This window comes from Sturnira hondurensis, unplaced genomic scaffold, assembly GCF_014824575.4.
Source record: "Sturnira hondurensis isolate 20B ecotype Veracruz unplaced genomic scaffold, ASM1482457v3 Scaffold0013299, whole genome shotgun sequence".
In the NCBI taxonomy this organism is placed as follows: domain Eukaryota; kingdom Metazoa; phylum Chordata; class Mammalia; order Chiroptera; family Phyllostomidae; genus Sturnira; species Sturnira hondurensis.
Window position 1 is genome coordinate 9,120,589 of NW_028085930.1, and position 23,089 is coordinate 9,143,677.

Consider the following 23,089-nt stretch of genomic DNA (forward strand, 5'->3'; position numbering starts at 1 on the left):
ATCTGTAGTCTGCGTGCTCTCTGAGGGCTGCACCGTGGTGGTTGGAATTCACACCACTGTCTGGAAAACCGCAGGGTTCGGAGGGATGCCAGGATAATCCAAGACAGAGAAAATTATGTACAGGAAGTTTTAAGATATTTTCTAGGGGTTCTAGTTTTTTAAAAATTGTTGATTCAACTGTGGATATCTTCCAACTCATATAAAACTAGGTTATAATTAAGCATTAGCTTTGTGTAAAGTCCTCTACGGGAAATCGTGGAGTAGGCAGGCTCACATAAGAGGAGACTGTAACCTTTAGAGAGAGCTTATTCCCTCGTGCGCATGTAGACAGGACACACACACACACACCTACCCCAGTGACGGATGTTTGTGGCAGACTGCATTTCCAAAAATGGCAGCAACGATCTTTCCAGTTACATCTACTCTTCCAAAGCTTTGCTAGTCCCCATCAAGAGGTGGGGTCTATGCCCTTCCTTTGACCTTGCGCAGGGCTTTGTGACTGCCTCAGTGACCAGAGATGCAGCAGAGGTGACACTGTGTGACTTACAGAGCTAGGTCAGGGTTGACAATACCGCTCCCGTTGGCTCTCTCTCGGGGCTTTCGCCCTGGGAACCCACGTGGAGAGAATGGAGGCCCCTGACCCTCAGCCCAGTTGGGCCCCCAGCTGATGCAGGTCCCACAGCCCTGCGGTGGACTACTGTCCCAGCTGGGGCCTGTAGGGCAGGGACAAGCCTCCCCTCCCTTGCATGGCCCAAATTGCAGATTCCTGAGCAAAATAACTGATTGTTGTTTTAAGTCAGTAAGTGTTGAGGTAATTCGTTATGCAGCAAATGATAGCCAGAACTGATTTATATCAAACGTAGAAGTGTGTCATTTGAAGAACTGAACAGTTATACACTGAAAAAGGCCGGGGTGGCCACACTGGCGAGTGAGGGAGCCCTGAGATCAGAAAGGGAGGCCGGCCTCTGCGTGCTGGCCTCGGGCTGCGGCGGGAGGTTGTGTTGGCAGGGGAAGTGTTTTGAGGGTGTTAAGAGGGGGGGAGGGGGGGCAGGCGTTGTGGATTAAAGTGGTTCCTCTGGCGCCTGCTGGCCAGGTTCCAGGAGCCCCGCTTCCTCCGAAGTCAGTCACACCTCAGGACCAGTCGTGAGGACACACCAAGGGACCACAATAAATAGCAATTCATGAAAAAATAATTTATAAAATTTATACTAAAATGAGTAAATAGCAATTTAAGGGGGAAAAGGCATTCCTTGGGACTATTCATTTTAAACGTAACATTTTCTAATGTAGTTTTGCATTCTTCTTTAAAATTTTATTTTTTAAATACCTTTACTTACTTTTTTTCATTACTATTTATCCCCCCCATACCCTCTCTCTCACTTCCACCTGCCCACCCCCCTTGCATCCGTTTTTAAAAGACTATTAGACACATCACAAAAAGGGGGGGAAACCCTTACAGAAAGCCTTTTTTTTTTGTAAAAACATGTTTTCAAAGAACAGTTGTATGTTCTTTGTTTCCTGATTACAAAACAAAACAAAACAAAAAGCAGAGAAGAATACGTCTGGGGATCGTCATGTGCATTCCATTTACACTGAGTGTTAAGGTGCTGGGGTACAATGCATGGGAGGATAATCATGGGTTGGAATATAGAGACAAAGATAGAAGAATAGCCATTATTTTGGCATTATGAATGAGTCTGAAAAGGATGAAGACTTTCATTGTGTTATGATTAATGTGCCACAATTTGTCCCCCGTCCCATCTCTGGCCCCTGTCAAATTCTGTTTCAGACCTTTCTTCAGAAGGGCAATGTATGTTGTGTAACGTGGACAACTGTCACAGCGCAACAACAAACAAAACAAAAAGTTAAGAAGCAATTTCATTTTTTAAAAATTATTTATTTACTTATCTTTAGAGGGGAAGGGAAGGAGAGAGGGAGAGAAATATCAATGCATGGTTGCCTTTCGTGTGTCCCTTGCTGGGAACTGGCCTGCAACCCAGGCATGTGACTTGACTAGGAATCCAAATGCAACCCTCCCGTCTGCAGGCCCGCGCTCAATCCACTGAGCTACATCAGCCAGGGCTAGAAGCAATTTTAAAACACAGCCTTGAGAATCCTTGGGTGAGGCCTCTCCTCCCGCGCTGTGAGGCCTGGAGCACCGCCCGCCTGCCGCTGGTAGGCCTGTGGTCCTGTCTCGGTAAGATGGTTTTAGCCCAAACCTCTTTGGAGACGCTCATTCTTTCCCCTCAGTTCTTTCTACTAGTAAATAAGGAAGTAAACAGTGTCCACGCAGACAGGGAAGCTCTTTTTATAGAACGCTGTAAAACAGAACGTGTAACATGAATCATCTCTCCCCGTGGCTGGAGGCTCCCCACCCCTTCTCAGCTTGTTTAACGTTCTGATTTTCAGAATCAGTGTTGTGATGATCTATTGCTAAGTAACGGGGAACTACTCTGAAACTCAATGACTTGAAATGACCATTTTAGTCTGCTCCGGGGTTTGTGGGTCAGGAACCCGGCCAGCACGGGGCGGGGGCCGCTGGTGAGGCCCGCTGGGCCTCTGCACGTGCTCTTCCAGCACAAGGGTCTTGGCAGAGTCAGAAGACACCCAATCTGCCTCCCGCTTTCCAGAGAGAATGAGACTGGGCGGGACGCTGCCAGTTCCGGCTGGTTGGGGCCAGGGACCGGCACGTGGCACTTCTGCGTCTGCCATTGGTGAGTTGCTACAGAGCCCGCCTACAGTGCGGGGGAGGGAACACAGACCCCCACCCCCCGCCACTGGTGGGAGGGGCGTCAAAGAGGCTGTGGGCGGCCCTTCTGGTGGTGCATTCACGCCCTCCCAGTGGTCTGGCGTTTGTCGCCCCACCACAGGCCCTCGTGCAGTGCAGCCTCTAATGAAACCAGGCTGCCCCGAGCCCTGGGGACGGAACCGTTTACCGTTTTACCAAGAAGGTGGGGAAGGCACCGAAATGTGCGCGCCGCGTGTCCCCAGGCCGACTTCGGGGAGTTGGTGCTCTGAGACCTAAAGTGCCAGTGCCCAGGTCAGCAGGGCCCTGGGGGCCGAGTGTGTCTAGCGCGTCCCTGACAGGAGCAGGCTGAACTTCTTTCCTTAGCGAGGAGTAGAAAATCGCGGGCAAAGTGTTGAAGGCACACGCATAGCTGGGAATCTAAATTTAAAAAATGCTTTTTTGAGTAATAAACAATTAAAAGGCTAAAGAAGGAAGGAGAAAGGGCAAACAAAGGACAATGGGGGGGAATTGAATGGGGGAAGGGGGTGGAGTAGGGGAGAGCTATGGGGAAGAAGGCGGGACAACTGTAAATGAACGATAAAAATTTTTTTAAAGTGAGAGACTAAAGCAAAAAAAAATATGAATCCGTGTGCTAATTTTAATTCTAACTCAAAGGAAGCTGCTATATTGACATCAGTTTGTACTTACTGAGTGCTTCCCAGCGCCGGTTACAGTAACGTGTGACCTTCCCAAGGGTTCTGAGATAGCTGTATTGCCCCCACGTCACATACCAAGGCTGAACAGCTGGCCCGAGGCCGTCCGCTGTGTGTGAGCCCGGCGTGCAACCCAGGCGGTGTGTGTGCACGCGGATGGCTTTCGGAGCGTCTACCATGTGTCATCCCCCTTCCTCTAAATACTTGGCAGCTGTCAACTCACCAGATCTTCACTGAGACCACAGAATGCTTCGCCTGCGTTTGACAGACTGAGGAGACCTCAGAGACATCGTGCATTTTGCCTCAAGTCACTGAGGCAGACCTGCCTGTCTCCGAAGGCCATGAATTTGACCTCGCAGCCCTGCTGCCTTCTGCTAAGCGAGTGGGATTCTGTGTGTTGGCCCCTTTCTGCAGTTGGTAACTTCCACTGGGGCTGAGACTGAGCAAGCTTCTCAGCATCTATTCTCGTAAGTAGGTGCTTGAATGAAGGTTATAAAGGTAAAGGGCACCTTCAACACTAGGAAGCTGTTAAACACCACATACATTTATTTTGTATTTATATACAATATGTTGACATGGAAAAAACTTAAATATAGCAAGTAAAAAAAAAACAAGTTACAAACATGCTAATAACCCCATTTAGAAAACATGGCTCATATTCATAGTTATAGAGTTAGAAAAATAAAACCACTTTCAGTGTTTCTTATGATCTCTTAGTGGTGAGATGATGGATGGTTTTGTTTTATCCTTTTTGCTCATCTTTCTAAATTTTTTACTATAATGTATTACTTGGTAATAAGAAAATGTCACTGTATACAGTTGATGTGAAACTGACATATGCTTTCTTTACTCAATAGTAATTCTTATTAATTCAGTTCTGTAAGCAAAACATGACTGAATAAAACTGAATTTTTCCACCATAGGTCTCCCTTGAAATGGTAAATATGTAATAGGTTTACATCTACTTTTATAATTCTTTGTTCTTCATGACCATTGAAATTTGGAGGCAGTGTAAAGTAATAATTGTCTAACATTGTGAGAAGGAAACAAAAGAGGTAGTACAGATAGGGAAGGCTGTTGAATGGGTATATGGGGAAAATTGCTGAAGATTTTAGATCCAATTAATATTTGCCATTTTTAAAGGTTTTTTAAAAAATTTACTTTTAGAGAGAGGGGAAGGGAAGGAGAAAGAGAGGGAGAAAAAGCAACGTGTGAGAGATACATTGATCAGTTGCCCCTCACACACTCCTAACTGGGGACCTGGCCTGCAACCCAGGCATGTGCTCTGACTGGGAATTGAACCAGTAACCTTCTGGTTCGAAGGCCCTCGCTCAATCCACTGAACCACACCATTTTGAAACATTAAAACATCATTTTGGAACATTTTTATTTATTGGTTGACTTAAGACAGAGAGAGAGAGACCGATTTGTTGTTCCAATTTATGCCTTCACTGCTAATTCTTGTATGTTCCCTGGCTGGGGATCAAACCCACAGCCTTGGTGTATCAGGATGATGCTCTAACCAACTGAGCTACTTGGCCAGGGCTGAGACATTATTTTTCTAATTAAAAATGCATGTGTATAAAATGTTTCTATATAAGGACTCGAGTTTTTAGAAAACTATTTCAGCTGTTGCCTTTTTAAGAGCCACAATCACAAAAACATCCACTCTCGTCTAGAGGACCAGCGCCCAGAACAGCATAAATGTCACTAACGAGTTTGGGTTCTTATCTCCTGATATAAAAGAATTTAGACCAGGGAACTGATAAAAGCAAAGGCAGATTTATTGAGGCTCCCCAGAGGGCGAGAACACTGGGATGCAGTCCCAGATGTGTCGCTGGGGTGGGGGTGGGGGTTTACTACTTGAGAACATAGAAGTTGCTGGAGTTAACCAATCAGGGTTAACCAATCAGGGTTAAAAGGGAACAGCCCTCTTCTCCCTTTTTTGGGAGCACTGATGTCCGGGTACGTGTCAGGAAGTGAAGCATTCTGGGACTGTGCAGCACTTACCAGTGTTGGGGGTGCAGGAAGGGGGGCGTTCCCAACCAGGTATTTCTGGTTTGTGGTGTGGCTTTAGGTCTGAAAACGGAGCTACAAAGAACTCAGGCTAGTTCCTGGACCGTCACTGCATAGCTACTGATTGATAAGTGCCTTAGTTCTGGAAGGGCTTGACTCGAGGGAGCCATGTTTGGGAACATTTTACCTGTTTCATTCACACTCAAGGTACTTATGAAATACTTTAATTTCACCATAATTTCTTTAGCTCTGACCCTCTTATCCCCTAGATCCAGTTTGTGAGATGGGTAAGTAGGTGAATGAAATGCCACAAACCAGGTACGACCCTGGGCCCGTTCTATTAACAAAGTGCAAGACAAGTCTAATTTCAGGGGCCACTTGGTTACCTTTCACGGCCCTGAGCATGAGGTGCAAGTTCACCAGTTTTGGATGCAAAGCCTCATGTTATTTGAAGCGAATTTCAGACATCATCCGCATTCCATTTGTAAATACTTCCTTATCTCTCAAGGGACTACTTTTAAAGGCACAACCACATGATCAGTATCACACCCAGAAGAAATGAACAAAACTTCCTTAACGTGGCCGATTACTCAGTATTCAGGTTTCCAGTAACCTCAAATGTCGTAACTGCTTTCCCACTTTCCTGAGCTGTATTTAACTATCATAAAACTCACCGCTTTGCAGTGTACAAATCCATGGCGTTGAGTATATTCACAGTCATGCAGCCATCATCCCCATCTACCTTTAGAGCGTGTCCTTGTCCCCAGAAGAAACCCCATAACCAAGAGCAGCCGCTTTCCCGGTCCCTCCTCTCCTCCTTTGGCAGCCTCTAATACACTTTCTATCTCTGTGGATGTACCTCTACTATACATTTTATTTTAAAAAAGATTTTATTTTCAGAGAGAGGGGGAGGGAGAGAGGTGGAGAAACATGCTTCTGGGAGAGAAACATCTCACAGCCCCAAACTGGGCACCTGGCCTGCAGCACAGGTGTGTGCCCTGACTGGGCGGGGGGGGGGGAATCAACCCAGTGATCTGGTTCACAGGCCAGCGCTCAATCCAGAGCCACACCAGCCAGGGCTGAACATTTTGTATAAATGGAATCGTACGAGAGGTGGCCTTTTGTTCCGGCTGCCTTTTACTTAGCATAATGTTTTCAAGGTTCATCTGAGTGTAGCATGTACTTCATTCCTTTTTATGGTTGAATAATATTTCCTTGTGTGGATATAGCAGGTTTTGGTTATCTATTCATCAGTTGATGGAGATTGGTTCGTTTCTACCTTTTTGCTATTATGAAGAATGCTTCTGTGGACATCCAGGCAAAGTTTTTGTTGACACGTGTTTGCAATTCCATGGGTCTACATGTAGGACTGCAATTGCTGGGCTGGATGGTCAATCTAGGTTTATTTGAGGGGCCGCCAAGTATTTTCCAAGGGAGCTGTGTCTTTTTATGTCGCTATCAGCAATGTGTGAGGGTTTACATTTCTCCAAATTCTTGCTAATGCTTACTATTTTCTTAATTATAGCCATCCTGGTGGCTGTGGCTTCTCATCATTTTTGATTTGCATTTCTTTGATGGCTAATTATATAGAACATCTTTTCAAGCGCTCTTTGGCCATCTGCATATCTTCTTTAAAGAAATTATTACAATTCTATACCAATTTTAAAAATGGAATTGTTAGTCTCTTCATTATTGTAGTTCTTTGTATACTCTGGCTATTAGACTCTTAACAGACATTTGATTTGTAAACATTTTCTCCATTCTGTTGTCTTTTCGCTTTTTTGATAGTGTCTTTTGGTAGACAAGTTTTTAATTTTGATAAAGTCAAAATTTACCTTTACCAATTTACCTTTGGTTGCTTGTTCTTTAGGCATAAAAAGTATCTAACCCAAGCTCACAGATTTACAGCTACGTTTTCTTCTAAGTGTTTGAGTTTCAGCTCTCGCATTTAGGTCTATGATCCATTCAAAGTTAGTTTTCATATGTTGTGCTCAGGGGTCCAAGTTCATTCTTTTGCATGTGAACACCTAGCTGCCCCAATGCATGGAAAGACTATTCTTTCCCCATTGTATTGTTCCGGTACCAGTTGAAATCTATTGACCAGAAGACGTGTGGGTTTATTTCTAACTCAGTTCTATTCCACTGAACTGTACATCGGTCCTTAAGAAAGGACACTATCCTGATGGCTATAGCTTGGCGGTAAGTTTAGAAACTGGGAAGCATGAGTCCTCTTTGTTTTCTTATTAAAACTGTCCAGGCTATTTATTCCGGGTCCTTTGCAGGCCCGCAGGAATTCTAGGGTCAGCTTGTCAATTTCCGCCAAAAAGGCAGTGGGATTTTGAATAGGCAATGCATTCAATTTATAGAGCAACTTAGGGAATACTGTCACTTAGATGATATTAAGTTTTCCAATTCATGAACACAGGACATCTATTTTGGTCTTCTTTCAGTCATGTTTTGTAGTTTTCATGTACAAATTTTATACTTGATTTGTTAAATTTATTCCCAAGGGTTTTTGGGAGATGCTATGATAAATGATTTTGTTAATTTTATTTTTCGATTGTCCATTGCAAGTGTAAAAAAATACAATTCATTTTATATATCGATCTTGCATCCAGCAACCTCGCTGAACTGTTTTGGTGGATCCTTTGGGACACAGGTGGCGAACACAAGGCCCACAGGCCAATTCTGGCCCTCCACCTTGTGTCTCCCCACCAGCAGTCCCGAGCTCCTTACCCCTAGTTAAGGAGTAGTTACATTTATAGTCTGAAAATTACATTCAGCCCTCTGAAGGCAACTGTGAGGCGGATGTGGCCCCTGGTGAAAATGAGTTTGACACCCCTACTCCAGGATTTTCAATATATATGAGTATGTCATCTACAAACATGTTAAACTTCTTCCTTTTTCAATGTATCTCTTCTTTACCATGAGTATTCAGGCTAGACCCTCCGTCCGGCACAATGCTGGGTAGACCCTCCATCCGGCACAATGCTGGGTAAACGCGGTAAGAGTGGACAGCCTGGTCTTGTTCCCGATCTTACAGGGAAAACTTCGGGTCGTTCATCATTAAGTACGTTGTTAGCTGCGAGCTTTCCACAGATGCTGTTTATCAGATTGAGTTTTCTTTTATTCCTAGTGCTGTTTTCATCGTGAAAGGGTGTTGAGTTTTGTCTGATGCATTTTCTCCATCAATAATCAAGCATTTCCTTTCCTTTACCGTGTTGACAGTGTATCACATCAACTTAGTTTTGTATGTTGAAACTATCTTGTATTCCTGGGATAAATCCCACTTAATCCTGGGATAAATAATTATGTGGTGATAGATTGTTTGATAGTGTTTTTTGATGATTTCTGAATCCATATTCCTAAGGGATACTCATGGTGGATGATGCTTTCCAGATGGTGATATAATAATGCTAATTCTTTGAGAACGAAGCTTTGAAAGATCTCTAGGTTTGCTTCGTTCCCTCTGGTGGCTATTAGGGCACGCCAGGAATGTCAGCTGTTCGTTGTCAAGGCTACCGCAGAGCTGGGAGAACACAACAAGTTAAAATGTCGCAAAGGTCACCATCCTTACCAAGATTTAGAGGTCTGTGCTCTGCCATTTTTACTGACATCACTTGGCAAAAGCTATTTGACCATTTGTGGTGTCTTAGGTCCTATTCTTATTGGTCACCTCACTGCAGGCAACTGGTGCCTTTCCTTCCCGTGTCCCTAACACACGCACTGGAATGTGCATGTGAGGGGCAAAGGTCTTTTCCAGAAACCCCTTTTCCTTGAATTCTCTCCATTCATATTCTCTTAGACTTTGGCATTTACCATAATATTAGAACAATGAACTTTTCTCTCATGCCTCCTGGGTCCTGCCACCTTAGTGGTAGACATGAGCACCCAAACCAGGTTACATAAGAGGGACATCAAGTGACAGATTTATGGTCACTATTAAAAAAATGCGGTTTCTTCTACACGGTCTGAGGCAAAATTCCTCAGCAGCACCTGCTGTTCCTTTGGGTACCAGCAATGAGCCACCTTCCCAAGTTGGGAGGCGGCCGACTATTACATCAGCACAAAGACCAAGCTTCAGAGCTTAGTGCTGACCTGTCCAACCCCAAGTGTTGCGCCAGCTTCCACTTTGGCTGAAGGCAAAGCAAGTCACATGCTATGGACTGGGGGTGGCTGAGCCAGCAGGCGTCCAGGAGACACGGTCAATCAACCTAGATCCTCTGTCTTCACATGACAAACGATTCTTGGGTTAACTTGACCAATAAAACAACAAAAAACAGACAAAAGCATAAACTCTTTTCTTGGCTTAACCTCAAGAGAACTCTCAGATTTGCTTTCATGGATTAGCGTACTTCTATCCTTTACTACTTTGTTACTTCAACATTCTCCCACTTTTTCAGCAAAATTATACGGTGTCTCATATCAAACATTTTCAGCAATCCCCTAGTGCATAAATGGGCAAGGTATTCTTTTACCCCGAACACCCTCCCAATTCCTGCTACGTTAAATCTCAGATAGCTAATTTTTCTTGTCTGTCTCCCTAAAATATGAGTTTCTTGAAGGCAGAGGCTTTATACGCTTTATCACATCCCTCGTATAGGTCCAGTATTGAAAAAAGTGCTTGGTGCGGAGTATGTATGCAAGAAATGTTAGCCAAAGGCCTGAATGTTTGCTAAAGCCTACGTGCCACCTCTCCTATGAAGCCGGTTCAGACCTCGCTTCCCGAAGGGATCTGGCTGTTCTCTGAACTCCCCTCGCAGGTCATCTTTACTCTAGTTACACTTTCTCCTTCCAGGTATACGGGAGGAGAAAGTACTTCATTACACTTCCCATGATTTGTGAGCTCCTAAAAGGCAGGACCCCAATTTCTAGGCTCGCTTTTGGCCCATTCCCAGTCTCAAGCATATGGCAGGCAAGTGATAAATACATGTTCTGTGTATATGTATGTATATATATATATATGAATGAAAAACCCATTTAGATAGGTTCATCTAAATTCCGAAACAGCTTTATTGAAATGTCAAGTTTTTAAAGAATTAGTTATAACAGAACACTAATTAGACATTCAAAGATAAAAGAAGTTGGCATGTAAAAAAGAAAGACACTTATTGAATTAAAAAACTTTTATTTAAAAGTTTCCAATATAAGCCAAATTAAACCCCAAATTGACAGCTACACGTAGAGATCTCCTGAACTAAATGGCACTGTTTGATCTGAATGTCTTGTTAAAGGAGGCCATTTGCTATTTAACCACCACTTCCCCCAAAGTAGTTCAAGAGCAGAAGCTGGTTTTATGAAAATACACATCAGATATTTCAGATGTCATCTTTCATGCAGAAGTTAAAAAAGCAAATAGGCTTTTCTGGTCTGTTGGGGATTTAAAACCACTACAGAGCAGGACACAAATGCTTTTGACATGGAAGGTGTAACTATAAAGGAACTCACTGTGGTGCTGTGTTCATTCATCCAAGGAGTCCAAGGACCAACCCCGACAACAGCAATGCTGGCGAGTCCTGACTTGGTTTGGGTTCCCCTCGGCAGGCACACTCCAAAGGAAGTGGCTCATGGAGCTGGGACACAGACTGTGGCAAAATGCCATCCCAGAGCAACAACACAAGTCATTTTCTGGGTGGACAAACAATCCAAAGAACCACCGCACAAACATTTTCAGTGATTGCATCATTTACACAAAGCGATGCACGATCTCAGTTCTGGTATGTGTGAGGATAAATTAAAAACAGCTTGTTACTTTATAGCTACACCTTGGATTTCAATAGATGTGGAAAACCTAACAGAGCGTCTAATGAATCCTTCTGGAAATCAGCGCAGATGAGTCAAACAGCCTGTGAAAGAGAAGACACGGCAGAGAGCACGAGATTCAGCCTTTCAACGTTCTCAGTGTTCTCTCGGAGGGCAGACCCGGCCCAAGGACGGAAGTCGCCAGGAGGGAGGCTTCAGCTCCATCTAAGGAAGGCCTTTCTAACAGTTAGAGCTGCCCAACAACTGAAGGGACTGCTTGGCGAGGTAGAGTCACTGAAGTGTTCAAGGTGGAAAGGTCACCCTTGTAGAAGGGGCTCTTGCATTTGTTAAGAGGTTAGACTGGATGAACCTCAGGTCTCTTTCAATTCTGAGATTCTAGAAAATTCCCTCAGGGAATTCAGAAGAGAATTCCTAAAAGGAAAGAGAAAGCACACATATGTATACTTTTAGAATCTTCTTGAGTTTTTCCTTTTTTCAAAAGGTACAGTAGAAAATGTAACCTGCTGTCTTTAAAATGCATATTCACCTTCCTACCACTAATAATTAGGAAGGATCTTTTATGACTTTTTTATATTATAAAGGAAAGATGGAGGATTACATTTATAATTTCTGTAAATATTTTAGAAAAAATGCTTAAAATCTAGTAGTCAATGCCCTAGAAACTTTATAGATTTTTAGGGAATATGCACAGATACAAATACATTATTCGTTAAATACAACTCACATCTGTGTTTTATTATACTCTAAAATATACAGGAATCTTGATGTACTGAAAGAGTGCAAGTAAATACAGTATTCAAGCAGTCACTATTTCTATGTACATGCTCATTATTAATTCTTCAAAAAACCCACAAAATTATCAAATAGATCAAAATACTGTTCTGTGTTTTCACACTTTATATTCAGAAAAACCAGCTGATAATTTACAATGTCATAAAGTTTCCAGTTTTACAATACAAAAAGGATAAAATAAAATTGGGTATCATTTTGTGGAAATCTATGGAACTTTACCTAGACCCGAACAATCCTCTACAGTGTGACATCATTCTCACTGGGAAAGTGACAGTTAGAGGAAAAGCAGAACCATGTAAATTGTTATTTAAAAGCCTGAATGTCAGCCTTCTCCCCTGTCTCTCTCTGTTATCTTAAAAGGTGGTCTTCCAATTTGGCAGGCAATTGCTTCTGTCCCCCAACTCTGCATAGGACCTAAAGATTTCAGTATTTTAGATCTTGTCCAATATGCAAATAATCTCGAAGAGATCTGATCACATTGATTTGTCAGTAACGGGGTTTGATTCTTCATGCAACAGTAACAACAGGAGCCCCCGGTCCGTGGCGGGGGCACCACCCAGAGCAGTGAGGCTGACTGAAAACTCCCCAGGACCCACCTAACTGCAATGGGGTGGAAATCATCTAATTCTGATTTTCTGCAGTGTTCTAGGGAATTCTTTACATTTCCAAACAAAAATAGTTAAATTTAAAACCCAAACTTTCCAAACTGAGCAACAGCCTGACCCCAACCTATCTCATGTCTGCATCTTAAGTGTTTCCACCCTGACTAGACTCAGTCAGCTGGTTTTCAATTCTAACATTATAAAACCTGGATTTTAAAATTTTTATGTAAAAGAAAAAAATGTAAAAATACATCTGCTTTCTCTCATGTTTATACAGGATTCGAAGGCTTTCAGATGTTTTCTTCCAAAAAAAAAAATCAAGCATTTAAAACCAAATCTCAGCTTCATTTCAGAAATATTAAAGTTTGGTTTAGATAAGGTCTCATTTCACCCACTCCAGTCCCCACAAAATGGCATCCCATTAAAACACCTTCAGATCATTTGGTCCTTTGGCAATTTTCTGTGCACACAATGCCTACTGTACCAAACTGTTATTGCCCTCAAATTTAGTTGTAGTTCTATTGATAACATTTAAATGTAGTGTCCTCATCTCTTCTTTTATAATAGTGTTGCTTGTGTAAGCAGATCACGGTGCACAGTGTCCCAAATTACTCCTGGCACTGCAAAACCAAATAAAACAATTCCACAAAGCAATCTAACAGCAGTGTTTTCCTCTGGTCAAGTCTATTTCAAGACTTTAGAAGTTCCTTTTGCAAAACTTGCCTTTAAAATGCTTCTTCCTAATGTCATCACATTTCTTATATTCGCTCACTCTGTGATCTTTCCTCTTAGGTTGAACTTCTACGTGAATAAAAAAGCGCCTTTTCCCTGAAAAAGCACAGTCTGAAGCATCAGTGTCAGAACTCTCGCCTCAAGACCACTGGCTCAGCTCTTAGTAGGTCTCTGAATCAGAGTCATTGAGCTCATCCACGTCAGTGTACAAGTACTCCTGTTCCCCACCGATGTTGTTGAAACTGCAATAGGAGCTAGGTTCATTCCGCATGATGGGCAAGGCTTCAAAGCTGACCGTTTTTGAGGTGTTGGTGTAACGATTAATAGCATTGAATGTCAGGGATGATAAAGGGCTACTTGATGAGACAGGCATCATGGTGGCCAAAATGAGAGCTAGGCAGTCAGCCACATCCTTATTGGGAGCACAGGCCAAAGCTGGGGTATAACCTAGAATTAAAAGATAAAATTTTAAAAATTAAACATCCTGAGACTCATTTCACTAAGATAAGGAAACAAGCCCAAAGACTTTCATCTTTACATATATTTTCAATTACTTGCTTTATAATAAATTGGTTAATTAAAATGATTCAGAAAATTCTAAGAAGTAGAAAAAGAGAAAAGCCAGACGTCTAGGGTAGGAGACCTTACAAGACTACATTATGGGAAACCGAGGCCCTGAAATGGATGATCTCCCCAAGATCTCACAGCTTGTCTGTACCCATCTGAACCCACAGAAAAGAGTTTCATAACCTTCCTTCAGAATGATGGGACATTCCTACCATTAATTTTAAGTTATGTAAGAGTTAAGCGCTTATATGCTGGGGAATCTAAATGAGACAGATTCATGAATGAGGCCATCAGCTCAGAAGAGATGTGTTGAATGAACTGACACTGTCGTTTTCAACTTTTCTTTGAGGGTCACAGTCCATTCCAGAAAAAACAGGTCAACTAAACAGGTGAACTTTTAAAACTCCTAAGTCAAAACAAATGTTTCCTTTGTAACTATCCCTTTCTTTGGCAGAAGAGAGTCAGCCCTAAGGCACCACAAAGTTATCAATATAACTGAGTAAGGAGACATTTGGCACCGAGGTTGCTACAAGATCCAGTTTTGAGGACGGAGCGGGGGAGAAGCTGGTGAGCACACCGTGTGATCCTATATGGGACTTTAGCAGCAACTGTCTTCAGGTTTGAGTCTATGGCTTCATTTGTTGTCACACATCTAGACATGGTTTCCCCTATTATTTAGTATATAGAATCTTAAAAACGATCAATAAAAACTTTCATATAGTTGTTGATTCAGAGCCTCATTGGTCAAATATCCTATATAGGTAATTAGCATTTTAATTTTAGGCTCATTTGAATCTATATAGTTGCTGTATTTCCAGAAATGTAATTTGCCAATAATGAGTTTCTTTTAAAGAGAAGTGATTCTGAACTTATTCCAGTGGATAATATTAACCACGGCTACAGACTTCATGACTACATATACTAATGATTCCCAGATACCTATGTCCAACCTAGCTCTTGCTTTTGAGCTCCAGATATCTAATTATAGTGACTTGGGAGTTTCCACGGAACTTTTTCTCAAGTCCCTGAGCAAACCTAGCTCTTCCTCCTACATTACCGCCTTAGACAATGGCATCTCCACCCACACAGCTCTGCGAGCTGGGTGGTGTGAGACTTCTTTTCTCACCAATCCCAGTGAGAACCCATCCTAAGACCTTGAGAAACATTGACCTTGTTTCATCTCTAAACTCTACCTTAATTCTGGCTATAGTCTTCTCTCCCCTAGAACTGGTAACTTGTTTTCCCAGTCTAATCTTGCTCTCCCCAGAGTTATTGCTATCTTCCTAACGCCACCTGATTAAAGAAACTTGTTCTTATACTGGTATACCAAGTTATACCAGTATAACTTGGTATTTACAACAGTCTGTGTCTTATCTCTAAGTATGCTACTCTCTCTCTTTAGAAAATTCTCGCCTCACTTTTCCCTGTCCTTCGGGTTTTGGCTTAGGAGTCATTATCTTGGGATGCCTTCCCCGATCCTACAAAGAAGGGTCTGAATGCTCCCTCACAGGCTCGGACAGTGTCCCACACAGACGCCGCCGCCTGAGTGACATGGAGTGCACTGTGACGCCGCTGACACTGGTCTCCGTCCCAGGAAGCAGTCTGCCTCATTGACATTGTGTTTCTAGAGCTCAGCACTGTGCTTGGCACAAGACTCATCCAACAAGTATTCTGAGCCCCACTATGCCCAGTGGGGTGGGTCCTCTGAGAGCTCAGAACACGTTCACTGACAGAGAATCCCGGCTCGCAGGGAGTTTATATTCACTCTGATGGGGAAGACGCACTATTGATGCAGAAAAAGTCAACTGTATACAAACAGGTTACAGCAGCGATTTCCAGCCTTTTTCTCCCATGGCACACATACATGAATTACTAAATTCTACAGTACACCAAAAAATATGTGTTAAGTTTTTTGCCAATCTGACAAAAAAAAGGTATAGTTTTGATTCATTCACACCAGATTGCTACTGCTGTGTTGACTGTTGCTATTTTTTAATTTGACAATCTAAGGGAAAGGAGGTCAATGGCCCTGACTAAAAATAGTCAGGGTCTGCACATTTTAAAAATTCTTGCAGCACACTGGTTGAAAAATCACTGTGTTAGAAGATAAGCTCTATGGAAAAAAGAAAAAGGAACGAGTAGAGCAGGTTAACAAGGACCAAGAATGTGGTGGTAGGTACATGCAGCGGGAGTAGTATAAATAGGGTAGTTAGGATAAGCTTCACTGAGAAGATGACATTTGAACTAAGACTGCAAACAGGTGAGGGATTTAGTCAAAGACTCTTAGGGACAGAGTGTTCCAGGCAGAGGGAGCAGTCAGAACAAAGATCACGATGCGTGTACATCCGTGGTGTGAAGGGGCTGGCGTGGCAGAGCAGGGAGAAGTGGGAGGTGAGCTCAAAGAGGTACAGGGCAGCAAACCAATTATGTAGGACTTTGTAGATCATTATAAGGATTAAAAAGGAACAGATTCAAAGGACTAGTATCTTTTCACACTTTTTAAAAAGGGATCCAGGCCAGGGTGGTAGGAGTGGAGGAGAAAAGAGTGAGCATATTTTGTACATACTTTGGAGGTGGATCAATGGTGTATGTTGATGGATTATACACTGGGTGTAAGAGACAGAAGTTAATGATGACTGCAGGTTTGAGCCCTGAGCAACTACAAGGTTGGGAACTGTCATCACCTGGGATCAGGATGGCTGTGGGGACAGCAGGCTTGGCAGGGGGCAGTTAGAAAGGATTAGCAGTTCAGTTCTGGACATACTAGGTTTGAGTTATTTAGCAGAGATCCACAGGGTACTGTCTGTTACACTGCTGATCTACGAACATGGAGACCATAAGAAGGGCTGGAGATACAAAGTTAAGGCTTCTCAGCACAGTAGTTAGGAACCAAGGGCCTGGATGAGATCACCTAAGGAGTGAGTGTACATAGGAAAGCAGAAAGAGCCAGGGACTGAGTCCCAGAGTCCTCTAAAATTAAGAAGTTGTGCAAAAGAGGGAGAGACTTGGCAAAATAGATTAAGAATAATTAGTAATATAGGAGGAAAACCAAGGAAGTCTTGAGACCTGAAAGCCAAGTGAAGAAAGTTTACCAAAGACAAAGACTATACCTGAAACTACTATCATGTTGCATGTGAGTTATATCTCAATAAAAGAAAATGGATAAAAAACCAGTTTTCAGTTCCAAGGGAATCCTGGTTAATCAATGTGACCATCCGAATAGCAAGTTGCACACCCTCACCTAGTTATCAACTCAAGGAGCCAGGTACCTGTGAATGGAGACTGGGTTCACCTAACCACAGATACTATGACTCTCCCTCTTATCCTGCCCCACAGTGATCTGCACCAGCTTATCCAAGCAGCAGCGAGTGGCATATAAGAAAATATGAAGATTATTTGGGAGAAATATTAGACCTGCTATGGAAGACTGCAACCTTCCCATCCCCAGTTACTCCCTCATTAATGTGTATATTTAAATTCCATGTTAAAATCCTCATTCCTATTTTTGAAAAAAATAATTATTTGTCCCAAGTTCTGACATATTCAGTAAAACAAGAACTAAGAACTGACGCTCAGCACTGTGGAGATCACCCATGAGCATGGCAAGAACAGTTCTGCTGTGTAGTGCGGCAAAGTCTGACTACAGGGGACTTCAGAGGGAATGAGATGAGAGAAGAATTGGGAAGGGCAGGAGAGTTCACTCTTGAGTAATTTTGCTGCAAAGAAGAACAGACACATAAGGCAGTAGCTGGTAGGAGTAGTGGGATTAATGAGATTTTCTTAGGGTCAGAGAAATGATGTTTGTATACTGATGAGAATAATCTAGGAACATTCCAACAAAAAATGCTTATTATAGGACACAAAAGTGAAGAACTGCTACAGTGATCATCTCAGGTAGGCAGAAGGGGACACAATCTAGCACATGAGTGGGAATATGAGCTTTAGGTAAGAACCTGGCAATTATAACAAACACTAATTCTGGTTTAACAGATACATGAAATCAGTTAATCTCTTAAATGAGCTTCTCTCGTTTCTCTTGCCCGTTTCCTTTGCCATTCAATGTTAATTTTGCTCTCCTCTTCAACCAATAAACGATATCCAAGTTTACTTTACTTCAAATATGGACCATCAAAAGATAAAAGCTCCTAGAGAGACACAGTTAAGTAAAGAAGATACAGAACCTACTTACCGTTTTCATCGACTGCAAGCACACTTGCTCCTTTCCCCAAAAGTTCTTGAACCACCATTGTGAGCCCATTCCGGGCAGCAACATGCAGAGGTCTGGGGGGGGGGGGGGGAAATGGTTNCAGAGGTCTGGGGGGGGGGGGAAATGGTATATGTACATATATGCATGCCCGTGCATGCGCGCGCGCGTGCACACAAATGTACACACTACCACGTGAGGCACCTAGTCCTAATAGCAATGATGACGGGCACAGGGGACAGCAGAACCCATGTGCAAGTACACTGTTACTTGTCACTGTGCATAAGCTTAGCATCGGGCCACATTACCAAGATGCTGCCTTTATTAAACCTTTCTGTTAGTTTCCTTCTAAGATTATGTTTAAAATGACTTTACCAACTAAACAGCATTCTAAGTTGTTGCTTTAAGAAATGAGGTTGGCAAACAGGTAGAACAGAACATACAATAAAAACTGTAAATTGCGACAGCACAATCCCAATAGGCCTTGAAAACAATTTACAGATTCCATAACTCATTTTTTGACCCTCAAGGGATCTATCTAACTGATATGTGAACAGGAAAGAGCATCACAGCAAGTGAAAACTGGGAGAGGACAATGGAAGATGTCAATTTAAGATCTAACAGTCACCTACAGCCTGGATGCTTGATTCTTTAAGAACTTGATTCTTTTTGAAATCTCTTTAGCTTACAGAGACATTAAAATTTTTTTTACCTCATTTACTGCTAGTATCAAATAATGCATTACTCTTGTGCTTCCATAAAACACACTGTACAAGTATTACTTTCCTCCATAAAATTGAATTGAGAAAACCACATTCTTCTTTTTTAAAATTTTTATTTATTTATCTTTAGAGGGGAAGGGAAGGCGAGAGGGAGAGAAATATCAATGTATGGTTGCTTCTCATGTGTCCCCTGCCGGGAACTGGCCTGCAACCCAGGCATGTGCCCTGACTGGGAATCGAACTGCGATCCTCTCGTTCGCAGGTTCACGCTCAATCCACTGAGATACACCAGCCAGGGCTGCAAACCACATTATTTTCAATAATAAAGTTTCAAGTTCAAAAGCTTTTTCAGTAATATGCCTTTTGTTATGATTATAGAAATGAGTTTTGTCGATTATGAACACTGTGAATGAGACTGATTTCAATGGTCCCATGTTAGGGAAAAACCCTCTGATCATTTTAATAATTACAGGTCACCAGGTTTATACTAGACACAGAGTACTTACGTTTGCAAGGCTGCATTGGTTGCATTGATGAGGTTTCTATCTGTTATCTTTTCCAGTATTAACAAGGCACTATTTTCATGACCCTAAAGTTATGGAAAATAACTCTTAAAAAATTTGGGCACCATTAAAGATAAATTTATACACTCAATATACTCCAACCTTAGTGCACATAGTATGTCTATCACCATATATACACACCATGAATTTTCTTGGCCTTATCTAAGTATGGAATGAGACTGGGGGGAGGGGACAAGAATATTTAAAATTAGAGGACAAGAATATTTAAAGAATAATTATGTGAAAGAAGATAATGATGTTTAGACTGATGCTCTAAAACTTACTTGGCTTACTGGAGACTTTCATCCACCATGGTGCCTAACCTGTCAGTACTTTTTTTAAAGAAATGTTGTGAGGGATCATTAGAGAGGTCTGTTCCTAGCTCTGTCCAGTTTAGTGAAGTGGAAAAACTGTAAGTGCGACTGCTGACATTAACAATGAAAACATACCCCCATAATGTGTACATACCTTGCTGCAAGCCAAATGGAGGGCGGTGTTCTTACTGTTGTCCTGTAAAGTCAGATCTGCACTGGCACTGCTAACCAGCATCTCTGGGAGGAAAAATTGCATCAATTCTTATGGTTATTCACTACTAACTCACTGTAGAGAAAATAAAGATACAAAGCAAAAATATACCTCTACCCAAAACTTAAGTGCAAGAAAAATATTGCAATATAAAACATACATATACATTGTTTTACTGGTCGTAAGTCAAAGACACTAACAACAGAAACTAACATTTCTATTGTGAGTGCTAACTAAATTTCAAAAACTGTTTTAAGTGCTCTGGAATAATAATATCTTTCTAATTCTCACGATGACACTACCAAGTGGGCACTGTTATTTTTCTCACTTTATAAAAACCAAGGTGTGAGGCCACTCTGTCGGCAGGCATAGGACTCACACTCAGTCACCGGGGCCCAGCGCCGGTGCTCTGAGCCGCCACCTCACACGCCTTGTGGAAGCTGACTACGGCCTCAGTAAGCGCAAATGAAAACATTGTGGCCCTAAATAAAATGTGGGGGGGGGGCATGTAAAGGGTTTTAAATCTCAGGAGCGGTGGGAAGAGCAGTGGAAAAGTCAGTGAACTACAGTCAGCAGGCTTGAGATCTAAGTTCTACATAAGCAATATAAATACTTAGAATAATAAAAGCCTTAATCAGTCTCTTTACCAACTGTGTTCGTCTGTCCATTTTCCGCAGCCATCATGAGAGGTGTCTTCCCAGAAGAGTCCACCGAGTTGACTTGAGCGTTATGGCTGAGCAGCAGCTGTAAACACTCTACGTGGTCTGTGAAGGCGGCTGCATGGAGAGGTGTTCTGCAGTGCAGAGACAGTAAAAGACTCCTGTGTCATATACACTCTGTGTCACATACACTCTAAACTTCTAAGACTTCTCTGTGTCATATATACTCTAGACAAAATCATTCCTTAATTTATCACAAGTAATTTTCAGGGGTTTACAGATCAGGCTATAAAAGCACTGCCCAGATATAAATTGAATGAAATTTACTAAAATTTGTTTTTATGGTAATTTAAAATACCGTTAATTAAATATAAATAAGGATAACTTATACAACTACTAAACAAATGTTATATCATTAAAGGAGATTCTGAAATAAATCCTGACCCAAATACTGCCATCTATTAAAACTGTTGGACTTTCTTCCAGCTTTTCTTTCTTTATAGAAAAATGTTAACTACCTTATCAACATTACTTTATTAATAAGAGTCACTTGGTAACAAACATACCTCTTTAAAAAAAAGGAAAACATTTATATTTTACAAGTTTTAAAAACAGGAAAAACTGGCCAAAAATAATAGAAATGTCTTTTATAATGAGGACATAATTAAGATTTTATCATGCTTTATACTTACAAATATAAAAATAAACTTTTAATTAGTAATGGGTAATCTATAAATTCTTCCACATTAGTGTAGAAGCTAAAATTTTTTTCTATGGAGAGTAAAACAATTTCCTACGCAGCCAAACTCCTACCTTCCTTTCGAGTCTGTGGCGTTCACAATGCTGGCACCTAATGTATCAATTAGCATCTCAGCAGCACCCTCGTTGTCATTTATCCTGTGCGAGGGAGGTAATAAAGTGGTCATTCTCACAGAAACGGTGTCTTTCTTACACAGTCAAATCAAATTTGATTCACTCTGACTGTACTTACACAGCACAATGCAATGGGCTGAAAGCATTTCCTTCCATTTTCTGAAAAACTTCCTGCTCTAAAAGAAGTTCTACACATGTCTCGTGACCTAAATAAGTAATTGAGAATCAGATATTAAAATCTCCCCAAAATGCTGAATTGTCCACACACAGCCACATATCCCTACACAAGTAAGAAGATGCTTTGCTGAATTAAAAATAACCAATCCACTGAACCTGTTACACATCACACTTTTAGGGGCTTTGGAATCCAAAGTACAACCTCAAGACCTTGAGTACAATAACTTCTTATGATAATTCTACTGGAGTTTATTACTCGCACAGCAAATATTTATGTTGTAGGAGGAAAAAATTAGTCTCATTATTCTTTTACATGGTGGCCAGTTAGTTATTTGATCATTATTTTTTTAAGAAGTCAAATTTATATAGTATAACTTTCAAAATATATATTTATACGGCACGTATAACTTTAAAATTTAAATTTTTCTGATTATAGTAATGATCTAATGGTATCATATCAAATACTATAGAAGTGTTCAGAAGTAAATGTCCTTGTCCCCACCCCCATCTTTCCAGTTCCTCCCCCTAGACTGTCACTACCGCTACCTTACCAGTTCCAGACAATTTCTAGGCATATATACAACCACACACACACACATTTCATTTTTTATTTTTACACAAATGCGATGTTTGGTTCTGCAACTATTTTTACTTAACATTTTTATTAGCTGTAAATATCCTTTTATAGTAGCATATGTGAAAATTTTATTCTTAAATGTTCAGAAGAACTTCACAGTATCTAAGTACATCATAAAATGGTTTAATCTCTAATTATGGTTTTTGAGGGTCTGGCTCCTTTATTACAGTGATAATGTCACAGTTCTCTGTGTGATGTTATCAAAACATTCCAGTACCTTAAAAACAAACAAACAAACCCCCCCCCAAGTGTTACTGTGTAAGTTTCCTAGAAATGATCTTGTTGAGTTAAAGGATAGCTGTGTTGATTATTAACAGATATTAGGCCCAATTTTTAATAGCAACTTTGAAAACAGGGAAAAACCCAAACCTTAGATTCTCTTAACCTCTTTTTCAAAGCCAGGGTTTTAGTAAAAATATCCCAACTGCTGTATTAGTTACTGCAAATGAAATGTTGCTTCTTTTACTTCATTAGTCATCTGGTATGTGATTTAGGAATAAATTAGATTCTTACATAGCCTCTTTATTTCCATGGCTTAATATTTGGCCAACACAGTAAGGCTAGATTTCTTTTTAAGTTACTCTAACATTTTCAAACAATAGCTCAATTTATCTTTATTCTAAAGTTGTTTTTACCAGGAAAAGAAAGTTTGAGGAAACCTTTAACTGCACTCCATCTTGGGTCAGTTCTTTTCTCTAATCCAGTGGTTCTCAACAGGAGCAATCTGGCCCCTCCAAGCCTGAAGACATTTTTTGTTATCACAGTTGGGCATGGGGTAGGGGCTGCCACTGGCATCTAGATGGGTAGAAGCCAGGG

General features: G+C 41.4%; 1 protein-coding gene across 7 annotated transcripts in view; it reads right to left on the reverse strand.

Annotated features, from left to right (window-relative positions):
* Nucleotides 1-11,937: 11,937 nt before the first annotated feature.
* Nucleotides 11,938-23,089, reverse strand: part of ANKRD28 (ankyrin repeat domain 28) — a 188,408-nt gene continuing 177,256 nt past the window's right edge. For all 7 annotated transcript variants that reach the window (XM_037061341.1, XM_037061337.1, XM_037061340.1 and 4 more), the window contains 7 exons: nt 21,578-21,665; nt 21,400-21,483; nt 20,575-20,720; nt 19,871-19,953; nt 19,346-19,428; nt 18,103-18,194; nt 11,938-13,793 (listed from right to left, as the gene is read on the reverse strand). In XM_037061341.1, the coding sequence (XP_036917236.1) occupies nt 13,507-13,793; nt 18,103-18,194; nt 19,346-19,428; nt 19,871-19,953; nt 20,575-20,720; nt 21,400-21,483; nt 21,578-21,665 (863 nt within the window). In that variant the 3' untranslated portion in view covers nt 11,938-13,506. The remainder of the gene's footprint in view (nt 13,794-18,102; nt 18,195-19,345; nt 19,429-19,870; nt 19,954-20,574; nt 20,721-21,399; nt 21,484-21,577; nt 21,666-23,089) is intronic.